Raw genomic sequence first — 16674 nt, 5'->3', positions numbered from 1 at the left:
TTCAGGATAGTACTTACACCAAGACTTTATAGAGCTTTAACACCACTGGTGAGCAAATCGATAGCAGCACATAAAGACTTTAATGAAAGCCTCTGGAAATGGGCAACCTTTTTACCAGACATCCTTAATACTAAGAGAACTTAAGGCATGAAAAGGGTGAGAAGTCACAACATTTATCCCATATGTTCTTTGGTTCAGCAATACCAAGGAAATACCATGGGAAAATAACTGAAATCCCCAGGGTTGGGCAGTTGCTGGCTGCCGGGAACACACATGAACAATTTTCCCTGGGGACAGTGAGCAGATGCGTGTGTACCTTCAGGTGTATTTGCTCTTAGGGAACGCACACAGCTGCTAAACTCTTAGCAATTTTGGTTGGAGAGACAGTGAAGTATGTAGAAGCCAATCACTCATTAAGTTGCAGCTGTACCAACATCACAAGGTGCCTGCAGTTCATGACTTTAGCCAAAGCAATTGACACAGAGTAACTTTAAACTTCAAGGTCGTTTTCTAAGCATTCAACCAAACGTGATCTTAGCTGGCAATAGTGCTTTGGGATTATTCATTAATAAAATTCACACACATGTCTCTTCAAAAATGCCAAGTTCAAAGAAGGGAGTGACCTGAGACATTACATACCACTGTGCCTCTCTGGGCAAATTTGGAGAATTCCAGCTGCTGACTTTCATCTCTCACATCTTTACATTTAATTTCATTTCATTTCAGGCTTGTGGAAGTCTCCTTTTACAGCCTGAGTAGATGCATTTATTTCAGAGCACACCAGCTGAAGTGGCAAAATAAGCTTGCTCCAAGCTGGCCTATATGGTGTGCTTCTGTGGCATGGAGAGTCATCTCCAGAGAAGACCCATCAGACTTCTTTTTCTCTTTGGCTATTTGTGGGTCTTGTGCTGCAGCTATCAAGAATGTCCTGTCAGTAGCTGTTTTAATACTGGAGGCACTTGCCACGACAGTTACTGCCATACTTAGCTACATTCAAATTGTGACCTGCTTGAAGCTTCATGATTATTTCCATGCCAAGTCTCCCACAAACAAATATTTTCTGTGTCTTTAATCAACAAATGTGTACACTAGTACTGACAATCCAGTAAAACCCTAATGCAATGAGTTGCATTTGAAAATCATTATTTCATTCCTTTCTTTAAACACCAATTTAATTTTTGAAAGGGTTGAACTTGGAGCCATCCACTCTGAGTGGAAAGCCCAGTTTTGTGTTCATGGTAGCAACAGGATGACTGCTAACAATGAGCACATACAACAATGAGAAATATTTTGTGTCTAAAAGGATAGAGGTATAGTTGCCTATGGTTATCCGTCATAGGTTACAATAGCAGAGCACTTACCTTCAGAACTAAAAGTGAGAGATGCAATTACTTAGTGTTTTAGTTTTGTTGAAATGAGCTCTCTTTTTGAGAAAAGAGGACAAAAATTGTGCTTGACATCTCCGTTCTTCTTAGGTTAGCACACATATAACAGGTTTCTAGAGGTCTGGTTGCTGCAGTGTGCTCACCAAAGTATGCCCAGACAAGATGCCATCCAACTTACCTGCAGGCAGCTGAAAATGGCAAAGAGATAGTGGAATGTCATGACATCACTGTTCACTGCCATCAGACCCAAGAGCCATGTGGCACTGATGAGCAGCAAGAGCAGGAAGGCCGTTCGCAGCACAGAGCTGTAAAGCAAACACAGACGGAGTTTTGCAGCATGGCAGGAGGTAGAAGGCAGCCTAAGTGCTCCACACAGGCAACGCCACACACCCAATGATTTGGCAACTGGAAAGGCCCCTTGGGAAAATTAGGGCAGTGCTCTCTAGATCCCAATTCCCAACTCTCACTGCACTACTCAATGACAGCATATTCAGGTAAAAAAGAAGCGATTTCTTCTCAAGTTATTTTCTAATGTTTTCCTCAAACAAACCAGGCTCTTTGCCAAGCCCGTTGCTGTTCAGCCACGTTGACTCCAAGGAAAAGATCTGCTTGGTGAATGGCCAAATCCATCTCATTTCTGTTTGTCAAGTTCACCCTCACATTCCTTCTCAATGTAACAGTGCAAGGTTTGAGATGGAGAGCACTCAAAGGAGTATTTGTTTGCTGAAAACAATTACATCCATAGACACTGTCAGAAGACAGCCACAATTCTAGTGGCAAAAGTATTGTATTATGAGTAAACCAGATGCCATCAAGTAGCATTTATACTCCTTTTTTTTTTTTTTTTTTTGTTTTGTTTAGGGAGGTTAAAAAAAAAAGAAATCCAAACAAAACCAAAACACAGCCTCCCATCCCCCACCAGGCAGGGCTGAATAAACAGCTAGAAGAAGCCTCCAGAAAAAGAAAAAAAAGGGGTGGGGGGTGGGGAAGTGTGTGGGGTGTGTCTTGCCACTAACTAATCACTTTTCAGTTCACAGATAAATCCTGAGCTTTGGGCAAAACAGATCTTAATGGGAACAGGCTGTGACAGCAATGCAGGGAAGTGGCAGCTTGCCAGACTTTTTTGCTCATCCCATGTGGAGTGAGATGGGGAGTGGCTGTCCCTCAGCAAGGGAACCTCAACGGGTCTCTGGCACAACGTGGATGGTAACCCAGGCATGTCACAGGAGACCTTTCTGAGCCAAGGGCAGGCAGAAGGAAACCCAGAAGTACATCTTCCTGGGCACGTCACAGGTGGAGGGTTATGTGACAGTGTTGTAGGGACTATGATGAAAGATCTGGAAGTACTGTACTGATACCATCAGATCAGATGTTTTGCTCTCCTCTTCCTTCGCCTGCCTACCATTGCTGCCTCCAAAGGAACCCCAGGAGCATGTGCTGCTGCTCAGATTGCCTGTACCAATGCTGACTGTCACTGTATCCCCCAAATATCTTTCATTTCCTGCTCCAACACTTGCAATTCTGTCCCTTTGTTATTTCTGGCCTAATTTTTTTCTACAGGTTTTTGAAGCCAAACTTACACGACTCCAGTTTTTTCAAAGGAACGTTGCCTTCGTTTGCATGACGCTTTCATTGCTAGTATAAAGATGACAGTGTTTATCTGAAAGGGAAATTGAAATAGCAGCATAGGTTCTTTCTGTACATTTTGTTAGAGCTTTGGCTTCAGCAAAAATGCAGGTTTTATTCTAGAATGGTTTGTGGTGCCAAAAATATTTCCCCTTCAATTTACAGGTCTCTAAGTTCCAAGATTCATCTCATTTCAAACCCGTATAGTCAAGAAGAACCTGGGACTTGATCTGGATGAAAACTAGTATGACAGCCCCGTGCAAAGAGGCTGGAATGAGAGAGTAGCTGCCCGTGTCCAGATCAAAGGCTACTCGGCCCAGCATCTTCTTTCAGCTGATCAAACCAGAATATAAAAATATAGTAACAGAGCAGACATATGGTATTATTTCCTCTGAATACTCCTCCAACCTCCACTGCTTTTCACAGCTGAGATATAGTAGGTGGGGCTGAGCACCTGTACCTAATACTGAATATTAATGCTGAGAATTTGTCTGGTCCTTCCCTTTCTGGCTCTTCAAACGTGGAGCAAATGAAATGTAAAGAATGGAGTTGCTTCAAATTATGACTACTCTTTGACAAAACTTAAAGAAAAACGTAGCAATAAAGAAGAGATGGCTCCAAAAACCAACTCCACCATACTTACAACTACAACCATTACAATGGGCCCAGCAAAACTCCAGATAAGGGTGTCATGAACAGACAGCCAGCAGAAATCCGGGTTCCCGTAGCCTTGTGGATCCAGACCGACAGCTAGCCCTGGGTCACAAAACGGAGAGAAAGTACATCAGAAAGGTGATCCTGAGACCTTCTATATAACCAGGCATAGTTCAAAATCTTCATCTGACAAACAAAACGGTAATGGCAAAATCTGTTCCAACAGGACAGTTCAGGAATTAAAAATCAGAGCAAATATTGACATAAAACTTCTGAAATCAAAACCTTTATGCTGGTCACTCTGTACCGAACGATATACCATGAGTTTTGCCTACCAGAACAAAGTACAGCTGCACAAAAGTGACAAGAAATGCAAGTCCCAACTTAATTCTGTTTCAGCACTGTTTTATAGTGAAACTCGCACAATGTGATGAAGCCTTGAGGGTGAGTGACATGTTCAGGAATTTCAGTAAGCCTATGAAGCAGAATGATGCAAATCATAACTGAGGAAATGTCTATACTATATATGAAAAAAGAATTCTTAACTGCCTTGAGCTTGCTACCCCTAAAATAACACCAGAGACAATGCAACCTGGGAACTTATGGGAGTAAACCACTTAAGCTCAGGTGGGATTATTTCAGCTGTCATCCCATGTACCTCACCTTACTAATGTCTCCAGGGCTACTGAGTTAAAAATACACCTGTTATTGTTTAATTTTTCAAAGCCTGGACAATTCCAAGGGAGTGCAACTTCTATTTGCTTCCTGATTTGATGACCTAAACCTTGCCTATATTGACCTGCCAAATCACAGAATCATTTAGGTTAGAAAAGACTTCTAAAATCACTAAGACACAATTTTAACTTTACACTGCCAAGTCCACCACTAAACTACGTCCCACATTGATGCACCACATCTACACTTCTTTTAAATACTTACAGGGGTGGTGACTCAACCATTTCCTTGGGCAGCCTGTTCCAATGCTTAACCTTTTTTGGTGAAGAATTGTTTCCCAATATCCAATTCAAACCTTCTCTCATGTAACTCAAGGCTTTCCTCTCGTCCTACCACTTGTTACCTGGGAGAAGAGACCAACATCCACCTCACTACAACCTCCTTTCAAATAGATGAAGAGAGTGATAAGGTCTCCTCTAAGCCTTTTGTCCAGGCTAAACAACCCCAGTTGCCTCAGTCACTCCTCATAGGTCTTCTCTAGACCCTTCAGCAGCCTCATTGCCCTTCTTTGGATGCACTCCAGCACCTCAGTGTCTTTCTTGTAGTGATGGACACAAAACTGAACACAGTATTCAAGGTGTGTCCTCACCAGTGCCAGGCACAGGGGCATGATCACTTCACTACTCCTGCTGGACACTATTTCTGATCCAAGCGAGGATGCTGTTGGCCTCTCCGGCCACCTCAACACTCTGCTGGCTCATACTCAGATGGCTCTTGACCAACATCCTCAGGTCCTTTTCCACCAGGCAGCTTTCCAGCTACAGTACCGCCTGTAGTGCTACATGGGGTTGTTGTGACTGAAATGCAGAACCTGGCACTTGGCCTTGTGGAACTGACCTCACTCGGCCCACGGATCCAGCCCATGCAGATCTCTCTGTAGAGCCTTCCTATTCTTAAACAAATCAAGACTCCTGTCCAACCTTGCGTTGTCTGCAAACTTACTGAGGGTGCCCTCAATCCCCTCATGCAGACAATTGATAAAGATACTAAAGAGAACTGGCTCCAATACTGAGCCCTGAGAAACACCACTTGTGACCTACCCAGTTAGCCAGGACTGCTGCTAAATGATGGGAAGTGCCTTGGTGAACATTTCTGCCAGCTCTGTCAGTACCCCTGTATGCATCCTATCCAGACCCATAGACCTTGTGTGTGTCTACGTGGTGCAGCAGGTTGCTAATCATTTCCCCTTGGATTATGGGAGCTTTGTTCTGCTCCCCTTCCTTGTCTTGCAGCTGAAGGGGCTGGGTATCCAGCGAACAACTGGTCTTACTATTAAAGACTGAGGCAAATAAGGTGTCAAGTACCTCAGTCTTCTCTTCATCCTCTGTCACTATGTTCCCCTTGGGCATCCAAAAGAGGATAGAAATTCTTAGCTCTTGTTTTGTGGCCACTGTATTTATAGGAACAATGCTATTGTCTTACAGCAGTAGCCAGATTAAGCTGTAGTTTGGCTTTTGCCCTTTTAATTTTCTCCTCACATAACTTTATGACATCCCTATAGTCCTCTTGAGTTGCCTGTCCCTTCTTCCAAAGGTCACAATCTGTTTTTTCAATCCTGATATGCAACCAAAACTGATTTCAGTCAGGTAAGTCTTTCCCACCCGTTTCTTTCTCTTCACCATTTCTATCTTAAAGAATATACAGCTTTCCTAGGCTCCTTTGCCCATCAGTACTGCCTCCCAAGGGACTCTATCAATCAGTATCCTAACCAGGCCAAAGTCTGCCCTCCAGAAGTTCAAGATGGTAGTTCCACCTGGTAGGTAGACTCCAACCATCATGTCATTCACGAGTTTCTCTGTTCATGAACTGATCCAGCAGGATGCCTTCTTGGGTTGGTTTGCTTACCAGCTATGCCATAAGGTTGTCTTCCACACACTCCAGGAATTGCATGGACTGCTCCCTCTCTGCTGTATTTTATTTCCAGTAGATATTTGGTAGGTTGAAATCCCTCACAAGAACAAGAGCTAGCAATTGTGACAGTTCTCCCCACTCTTTATAGAACATTTCATCTGCCTCTTTTTCCTGGTTGAATGATCCATAACAGAGTCCTATCATGGTATCTGCCTTCTTGGCCACCCCCATGATTCTTACACAAACCTACTGTCACCATCACTGAGCTCTAGAAAATTAAAACACTATCACACAGGGCCATTCCACCATCCCTCCTTCCTTGCTTATGCCTTCTGAAGAGTTTATAGCAATCCATTGCAGCACTCCAGCTGTGTAAGTCATCTCACCACGTTTACACGATGGCAACTATGACACAGTTCTCCTGATGCATAGAGGCTTCCAGTCCCTGCTGTTTGTTGCCCATGCTGCGTGCACTGGTGTAGATGCACTTCAGTTTGACTGTTGATCTTGCCATCCTTGTTTGGAGAGAAACCCTAATTCCCACATGACCATTCTCAGGCATTTACATAATTTCCAATACATCAGCAATACCTGCTGTCTTTGCTGCCACATGGATCTCCATCCAAGACAACCACTGAGAAGGACCTCACCAGCACACAGTCCCTCAAACATCTGTGTGCCACTCCAGGCCTATCTCTAATGAGGATGGTTTTATTCCTTTCCCCCCATGAATCTAGTTTAAACCTGTTTCAACAAGCCCTGCTAATGCCCATGCAAGGATTCTTTTCCCTTTTAGATAGGTGTACCCTATCTGCAGAGGTCTTGTTTCTTCAAGATACAGAAACTGATCCCTGTGAGGCCTGTGGCCAGTGACATATGGCAAATGGCTGCAGCATGTCTGAGCATCGGGAGCATCTGGTGTGTTGAGCATATGCCTTGAATCGAGCAGGTGGCCAAGGCTGACAGCAGCGCTGCTCTGCACAAGAACTCCTGTGTATCAGTAAAAGCCTTTTTTGAACTGAAGCCCATGTGCTTTGATGAAAAGACACTGAAAAAGGGAGAGGTAGCTGCGCTTCACTCTTGCTGCTTAAAGCTGGCACAGAGCCAGTAGTCACATCTGGTACAGGCCTACAGTTTATGAAGATTAAACTGCCTATTTGGCAAAGCCATGGGTATTGGATCTGTTTCCTCTGAAGTGTGGAATGGGATGGGACTATTTCCCCCCCTGCTCCCATTGGGCCTTCTACCACCTCTTTCAGCAGTTGCCATCAAGAAAGAATTAGACATAAATGGTGAAGGGAGCATAAAGTATTTTATATGAATGTAATTCTATAGACACAGACTGTTTCTCAGGACTTAATTTCTGCACTAGTGAGACTTAAACTACAGTTTGACTAAACATCTGGCATAAGAGTAATTGCAAGACAGTAACACTTTTTTCACCCTCAAAATCCTACCCTAAATTTCTCCATTAAACAAATAGGCCAAATTGCAGTCTTCAAGTACATGGTTCAAATATTACTGCAGTCACCAATATGTGAAATAACACTTCACAGAAAGGCGGAATTAATCCACTGCATGGTAAAACAGAGAATCATTTTGGCACATCAATTAAATGCTGTAGCCTGGCTGTTCAGAGCACCCAAAGTACATGAGCTATGTTACAGCTCACAGGTGTCTGCAGAAACTGGGGTTGGCTCTAGGGCCAAGAATCCTGTGGGGACCAGTACCCATTCCAGGAGCATGCTAAGGACACACTACGGGGATGTGGCACTGGAGAGGCATGCTGCCACCCTTCTGAGCTCCTGCCAGCCCAGCTGTAGCACGTTACTCAGGTGACTGTGGGTCAGTGTCATCTCGTTCCTGCCTCATCACCTCACTTAGCATTCACAGCAAATAGCAGATCTGGAAAGAGACATTTTCTGGGGGATACCGGTTTTAGGGCTATGCAAGAACCTATTTTAACATGAGCACCGCAGCTTCCATGGCAAAACTGATACTGCACACGCGTGCCAACCATTTGGTGTGTTGCCACAAAGACAAACAGTACTGGAGGGTTCTTGGATGCCAAATCCAGCCCTTTGCTCCTAAGGCAAGGAAATAATAAAATCTCTCTCCTAGATGGATTACACTACATTTTAGAATAAGCAAGTTTAAAGTACATTTAAAAGTTCCACTATCGTTCCCCATGGAAGAATATTCCAGATCCACATTCTTTTGATGGATGGCTGCAAGACTCCTTCCAACTTCTATCCTACTTTTATTTGTGCATATTTGCTTTTCTGTTCTGTGATTAAACATGGCTCTTCTAGTTGGAGTGCTTCCTATGTAAACACATTACTAACTTTTCCCTCCCCTAAAGGTCAAGGTTTCCTTCTGCAAGTAGCCTTGTCCCATCCCAAATGGATTAGAACCACTATATCCTAGCTCGAAATGAATGTCAGTTTGAACACACAAAATAGAAAACAAATGATAAATAACACAGAGCAAAACCACTGCCACTGCAGGTTGTATTTTTTCCCCCCAAATAGGCATGTTAAAGTTGAAATGATCCAAATATGAACTTTTCAAAGAAAACAAAAAAAGTCCTTTGGTTGTCCAAGACTAAAATTCATTCCCATATATTTTCCATTATTAAGAAATATATACAATCCTTCTCTCATAAAGCCCTATTAAAAAATGTATCTAAGATGAATGTTATGAAGCCAGAACCTTCTTATTGCTTAGATACTAAAATTCAGAATTTCAAAAAGCTTGTTTAAAATATGTACAGTAACAAAGATATCCAGGAGCAAGACATCCCACATTGTGCTATTTATGAAGAAATAATTTTCTCTTCAGATAATTATTAATCCTGGAAGGGCAAACTGAAGGCTTAATTTTCTTTATTGCTCATTTGACAACATCCACTGTCTTCTTCACTAATAGGGTTCTGACTTTCCTTTTACATGAACTGCAAAGTCAGTGGATCCAGAAATTAAATACAGAAAACAACCTGGAACTGTAGCTTTTAGTTTTAAAAGGGCAGAACAGTTCCATATCAAAGGGAACAATGTCTAAGTAGAAAAATATAGAAGTAGTGTTATTTGTAATATTTGGATTGAATAACACTGCTGTTGAAAAGGACTACATTAATTTGAAATTCAGGAGAGAAAGGAAACATGAAACAAAATATTTCTGACAAAAAATTTTCTAAGGAGCTGCATGTTCTGAAATGCCAATTGTTTATTGCTGGTTAATGATAATAGTTGTTTTCTACCAGAAGGGATGCTGCCAGTTACCTACTGCCACTTAACCATTCCTGAATATGTTGCAGTAGTCCTGTATGTACTGATAAAAGTTACACAAGTCTGAAATAGTTTAGAAGTTCAAAGACAATGCCTATTTAAAATATGTGGATATACCTACAGGGGCAGAGCCTTTTGGGCTATGCCTTCCACTCTACTCTGGATAAACTGATAGAAGTAGAAATGATTCCTGTACAAGGTGGTATGGAAAAACTGAAAAGAGAACTAACCTGTACGAGCCTACTCTACATTTTGGTATAACACTTTCTTAAAACAGAGGAAAAATACATATTTTTAGGTCTAACTTGTTCTCTAATATTTTTCCAAGTGTATATGAGTAATAGCTATTTTTTTTTGAAAGACAGCTAAAAATCTGCCATTACTGACAGTATGTTATTCTCTGTAAAAATAAAAGTGACCGTGGATAAAAGTTAACTGGCTGCCTAGAATCTGTTTTCCCATATGGCAACAGATACATGCTGAAATAGCTGAACCAAAAAAACCCACTCCAACTGTTCTATGAAACACACTTCCCAAGGAGCTGTCTGCCTGAATTAATACAGGACCATGTGTTTAGGGTAGCACTGGAAATATGATAGCAAAAATAGGTATGATGAGGGCAGAGATCAATGTGCTCCTGTAGATCACCCTGGAACAGTTTCAAAGATTACTGTCTCCAGCTTTCCATTACTTTTCTTCAATTGGAAGCCATTGCCTTTTCATCTGAAATAAAGTAAAAGGCTGCCTGAATATTCCCAGCTCGTTTTTCACAATGAGAACTGCTGAAATCACCTTCACAGAGCATTTACTGCTGGTTGAAGGTAGGCAATGCAATGTCCAGAGAAGGTTTGTAACGTCCTGTGGGCAGCATCACTTTCAAAGCCACTTCAGTTACCTCCTCAAGAGACTATTTGTCCATGACAGGGCATGAAAATTTCTGAATGCTACCAGCAAAGTTGTTAAAAATACTGTTATTCCCAAGCAATATTATCAAGTCCTGTTTTAATCTGGGTGAAATTATGCTTATGTTATTGTAAAACTGTCAGCATCACTTCAACTGGGGCAACAGACATTTGGTACAGAGATCTGCCTTCTGATAGACATGATTTGGTGCTGCTCTCATTCAGAAAAACACCGAAAAGACAGCAGTAGTCGAGTGCACCCATAGCTGTCTTGGATGGGATAACTTTCTTGAATCTGGACAGTGATGATGGTAGGGAAAGTAAACAAAGGTGTTTTGGGGAGTTTGAGGGTACCTGTTATGATTGCGGGAATGCCCCAGCCAACAACATAGTAGAAGCGCATGTGGCCGAAGTTGATGTTCCTCACTTCGGTTAGCATCCGGTAGATGTGGAGCTGCTCCACAAACATCCACGCAAAGGTGCTCATGTAGAAATAATGTAGGAGGATGGCAATCACTGTGCACACAAACTGCAGAAGGGAAAGTGCAAGGTAATTAGAGTGGTTCTTCTGAGTCACAACCTGGTGAGTCACCGGCTCATCTGTGTGGCTAAAGGAAAGTGTAATAAAAAGGTTTAGGCAGAACAAATGTACTGTGATTAATTAAGGGGTTCAGAGTGTCAAAAAAGCTATTCAGATTGTGAAAGCTTCTTTTTTTCTTTTTTTTTCTTTTAAAATTATGTGGCCTGTTCTGAGTTTGATTGAGCCAACATGCTTCTTGGTCACTGCCTTTGCCCTTTACATTCTGTGACTGATTTCTCTGTGTATATTTGCTGCAAAAGTGAGCATTTTGGCTATTCTGAAGGGATTCGTTTGCCTTGCAGGAAGGGCAAGGCTGACGGAGCTCCTGGCTTTTTCTTCTGGTGCAGAGGAGGAGGTGAGGGTGCTCCTATGGAGGCTGCAGGCCCTCTGCTCTCCCTCATGTACAAGTCTAACCTGCACAGTGCTACTACGTCCAATTCAGACACAGCACGTTCAACTCCGTCAGCTAAACTGGTCTCACTGCAAAGGCAACAAACTGCTCTGGAGAATGGCCACGCTCAGTTCTGTGTTAACTTTGTGTCTCCCATATCCACATTATGGGGGCAGAGTGGCTGCAGAGCAGCCAGGAGGAAAGGGACCTGGGGGTACTGGTAGATAGTAGGCTCAACATGAGCCAGCAGCGTGCGCAGGTGGCCAAGAGAGCCAATGGCATCCTGGCCTGTATCAGGAATAGTGGGGCTAGTAGGATGAGGAAGGTTATTCTTCCCCTGTACCCAACACTGATCAGGCCACACCTTGAGTCCTGTGTCCAGTTCTAGGCCCCTAAATTCAAGAGACTTGTTGAGATAATGGAATGTGCCCAGAGAAGGGCGACAGGGATGGTGAAAGGCCTGGAACACAAAGCCTATGAGGAGAGGCTGAGGGAGCTGGGGTGGTGTAGCCTGGAGAAGAGGAGGCTCAGGGCTGACCTCATTGCTACCTGAAGGGAGGCTGCAGCCAGGTGGGGGTTGGTCTCTTCTCCCAGGCAACCAGCAACAGAATGAGGGGACACAGTCTCAAGTTGTGCTGGGGGAAGTATAGACTGGATGTTAGGAGGAAGTTCTTCCCAGAGAGAGTGATTTGCCATTGGAATGGGCTGCCCAGGGAGGTGGTGGAGTCACCGTCCCTGGAGGTGTTCAAGAAAAGCCTGGATGAGGCACTTAGTGCCATGGTCTGGTTGACTGGATAGGGCTGGCTAATAGGATGGACTGGATGATCTTCGATGTCTCTTCCAACCTGGTTGATTCTATGATTCTATGATTAAGGACTATCCTACAAGTTTTTCTGCCACTCCATCCTTTCCAGGGAGACAAATGTAGAGATTGCTTTCAAAGGTTGTGTACTATTTTGGTACAGTTTTTCTTTAAAGCAAACTATGTTTTGTGCCTGGTCTAGTTAAAAAAAGTACAAAGAAACACTGCTTGTTGTTGGCAGAGGTTGAGGGGATCTGTGAGAAGATCTTAGGTCTTCCCTTTAGGATGAGTCTCTGATAAAGTCCTTGTTGCTTTGGAAAACTTTATTTCTGGAGACACAAATTCATGAAGCTTAAGCTCAGGAAGTGTGAAGACAGTGAACATGAACAACGAATAATCTTTAGACTCCAAACAAAGAAATCCATCTTTGAGGAATTTTCTTATTAGTTACCTGAAATGTCTCACACAAATGGACAAGATGTGATGTGATCTTCTGATGTAACGTAAGATCGGCATATTGTTCTGTGTCTGTGTGTCTGTATCATAGGTCTGGAAAGGTCTGTTCCATCTCAGCTACTTTTCTGGAACTCTTTACGAAAAATAATTGAGAAGCAAAATCCTGCAGACATCTATGGGGTAAGGTTGTGGCCATCTCTTTCATCCTTGTAGCTCTGCCCTTCACTGGTGAGTTCTGCAGACCTTATACAGGATGAGGCACTTAGTGCCATGGTCTAGTTGATTGGTTAGGGCTGGGTGCTAGGTTGGACTGGATGATCTTGGAGGTCTCTTCCAACCTGGCTGATTCTATGATTCTATGATTCTATGATCTATTCTTCAACAAGCCATGGGAGGATGCCTGGCTCTTGTCAGTGGACTAAAATGATGCAGCCAGAAGGGGAGCTGAAGTCTTCTTTGTGGTCAAATGGTCACCTTGAAACCTTCACAGACTTGCGTTACTGTAATATCTGCTAACCAGCTTTCCCTCCCAACTTAACAGTTTCAAAGATGAAAGGAGGAATGGCCCCAAGCATCCAACACCTGAATTTAAATCTTGCAATTAGCCTTCCCCTTTTAGAAGCAAAGCGCAAGATTTTGCCAAGGATCTGCTGACGAGTTTGAATTTTAAGAGTACTTTGTGTAACCATTCCAATGTTTTACATTGTGTTTCTGAATCTATTGTTCCTGCATAGCACTAATGTTGCTTTCAGATTTTGGCATGAGTTTTGGATTTTGGTTTTTTTTTCATGGTATGTTGCTCAGAAACATAAGTTTCCCTGTTTACTTTTGCCAAGTGAGGAATCATATAAAGACTGCCAGCTTTCTGAATTCACTTACTGGATCAGCTTTATTATAACACCAAGTGTTACTGAAAATGTAGCTCACCAAATAAAAGAACCTTTCTTCCCTCTATGTAAGCAGGGCTTTTTTTTTTGTTCCTGCTTGCACAGGCATATGAGTAGGCTGCTGCCCTGAATATTACCTTTTTCAGGTAAGAAAAAAAGAAAGAAAATAAATCACTTTCTATCAATAGTCTGGGGAAAGATTAAAACCTCGCCCAGAAATGTGACTGTTAATTTACAGAAACCCATAAAAGCCAGGCTGGGTGCCAAGCAGTGCAGCATTATTTGTGCTCCAGCATTCTTTACCTCTTTATGTTCATCAGTGCATGACGCATTGGACAACTCTCATTCCATACAGACAGATGAATAATTGTCTCAAGCAGACATGGCTTTCAGACCTCCTAACTTCTCAAATTGACTGTGTAGGCTGTAAGGAGTGGCGTTCTGATTTATGAAATATATTCTGTAGCTTAAAGATCTTGTAACAGGGTTAAAGGGTTGGAGTGTTTCACTGAGTCCTGGTAACAATGCAGGACATGAACACATCATGAGCCTCAAAGCACAAAAATGTGAAGGTCCCAAAGTGATCAGTCTCACCAGTATGCCCATTAGTATTTATGGCATTGCTGTAACAAACTCTTTTAGGACTCTTATGAACCTCTGTTTGATGCTTCATGGTATTATGAAAGGAATATGGAAATGAGAAGCCATCACTTATTGCATACATTTTGGTAAGATTCTGCAGAGATGTGAGCTTGGCCTCCTGCTCCTCAGTACTCATGTCACGGAACTCCAAGATTATAAACCTCTTGCTAGTGAAATGCAGTGAAAAATGAGCAGCATGCTCAGGAAGGCATGAGAAAGGTCACGTTAACACAAAGTACTGTGGATCAGTTGGCCAGGTGAGTTCATTTGAACAAAGTTATTTTAATATATAAACTTATATATTATGAAACAAAGACAACATAGATCACACATGGCCTGAGATCATATTTCAGAGGGCAGGTCGCTGTGGAGGATCTCTTCCATCTCACCACAGAAGCAGATAAGGGACTGGAGTTCCTGGTAATATGGGACCGGGCAATATGGGACTGGAAGTGACAGCACCAGCTAGAAAGCTTTGTTCAGTTTATCATTCATGATTTTTCAGAAGGTAAAGTGGTGCAAGAAAGAAAGACAGATTAGCCTGAATCTTAGAAACTGAAGAATTCACAGTATCACAGTATCACCAAGGTTGGAAGAGACCTCATAGATCATCAAGTCCAACCCTTTACCACAGGGCTCAAGGCTAGACCATGGCACCAAGTGCCACGTCCAATCCTGCCTTGAACAGCTCCAGGGATGGCGACTCCACCACCTCCCTGGGCAGCCCATTCCAGTAGCCAATGACTCTCTCAGTGAAGAACTTTCTCCTCACCTCAAGCCTAAATCTCCCCTGGCATAGCTTGAGGCTGTGTCCTCTTGTTCTGATGCTGGCCACCTGAGAGAAGAGAGCAACCTCCCCCTGGCCACAACCACCCCTCAGGTAGTTGTAGACAGCAATAAGGTCACCCCTGAGCCTCCTCTTCTCCAGGCTAAACAATCCCTAAACAACTCAAGAGTCTTAATTCTGTTTAGTTGAACAAAAGAAATACTATTGAACAGGAAAACAAATTTTAAAAGAGAGGTCACTCAAATTTACTAGGAAAAAAGCCTTGGCACTACTCGGTTACTGGAAGCTAAAATTAGTCAAGCTGAGATACTTTCTAAAATGTATGTTACAACTCAAATGGATTTAGAATCCAAGGTGACACTTCAGATTTAAATTATACAGCAAGCAAGGCTGTGTGCTTAGGCACTGTCATGTCATTACAATAATGGTGATGATACTCATTGAAGGTAGGCAGATTCTACCGTTTCTGCTGCTTGTACAACATGGAATCATTTTGGTTTTTTTGTGGGGTATTTTTGTTTGTTTGGTTGGTTGGTTGGTTTGGCTTTTTTTGTAAATTTTTATCTGAAGGTTGTACTTCCCTCTCAAAATTTAGATTGAAACATATACTGTGCTGGAACCCCAGCCTAGATGTCTACCTGTCTGTATGGGAACAATGACTTTTGAGATGGGGTACTACTAAGAATCAGCATTAATGCTACATATAGTGCTACCAAGTACAGCCAGCAATGAGGTCCTAGGTACAGAATATATACACTTCATGTGTGGCATGTATCTCATACTCAGTCCATTTGCAGCTTGCATTTCTTGAAATGCACAGTGCTAGAGGTGCCTGCACTAAGCTTTGGGAACAGATTTGAAGGGCGGAAGCTAACAATCACTGCGACCAAAAGGCATGAAGCAAAGCAACAGGTTTCCTATTGATTCTCGGATGTAGCAAGTTATCCCGTGCCTGGCAAGTGGCTTCTCCATAATGGCTGTGTGGCCATGGTGGGTGTGCAACATGGATATTAGCACCTGCAGGGGAACACATAATCACAACCTACCAGTCAACACCAGGAATTGTTTGGGCTTGTGAGGTACCTGCTGCAGAAGAAACTGGAGAACAGACAAAGCAAGACAAAAAACACACTGGTGGAAAGGAAGAAATCAGTATTCAGTTCTGGGATGGATCTTCAATAGGGCTGCTGTTCTTTGAAAATAAGATATAGTCCTATCTCCTGACACTGCTATTAATCACACAAAGCACACAAGAATATATTAAAAGTCTAAAGTTTTTCAAATGACTGTTGAAGCCACGCAGAAGTGAAAAAGAAGAGGAAGTGAAATAGACAGGAGCATGCCAAAGTTGCAATAGGAACTCTCCAATCTGAAGCTTGACAACAACTGCAGCAGTAAGTGCAGAGTAACTCTTACCGGATTTTCAGTCTGGTTGATTCCAATAAGAAAGACAAGCTCAGAGAAGAAAAGGGCAGCCACCAGGTTTTTGTGGATACTGTGCAAGTTGGAACGTAGCGTGCGGATCAGGACCAGCAGTATGAAGGTGAACAGCAAAGCCACCAGTGAGATGGATACGGTTGTATAAGTGACAATCTTCAGAGGAAGCACCTCCCCATTCTGTAGAGAGACACAGTGACAGGGCATCTAAGTTTTTCCCTTCCTTTTTCTTCAATCAAGTTCACTACCTGG

At 42.7% G+C, this 16674-nt stretch overlaps 1 protein-coding gene across 1 annotated transcript in view; it reads right to left on the bottom strand.

Annotated features, from left to right (window-relative positions):
- Positions 1-16674, bottom strand: part of CELSR1 (cadherin EGF LAG seven-pass G-type receptor 1) — a 194689-nt gene that overhangs the window by 8115 nt on the left and 169900 nt on the right. Inside the window, exons 24-28 of the mRNA XM_064142457.1 lie at positions 16402-16602; positions 10795-10969; positions 3655-3767; positions 2966-3045; positions 1564-1690 (exon numbers count right to left, since the gene is read on the bottom strand). Coding sequence (XP_063998527.1) covers positions 1564-1690; positions 2966-3045; positions 3655-3767; positions 10795-10969; positions 16402-16602 — 696 coding nt within the window. The remainder of the gene's footprint in view (positions 1-1563; positions 1691-2965; positions 3046-3654; positions 3768-10794; positions 10970-16401; positions 16603-16674) is intronic.

This window comes from Pogoniulus pusillus, chromosome 4 (genome assembly GCF_015220805.1).
Source record: "Pogoniulus pusillus isolate bPogPus1 chromosome 4, bPogPus1.pri, whole genome shotgun sequence".
Taxonomy (NCBI): Eukaryota; Metazoa; Chordata; class Aves; order Piciformes; family Lybiidae; genus Pogoniulus; species Pogoniulus pusillus.
The sequence above is the reverse complement of the archived record's forward strand: the minus strand, read 5'-3'. Positions and strand labels throughout refer to the sequence as shown.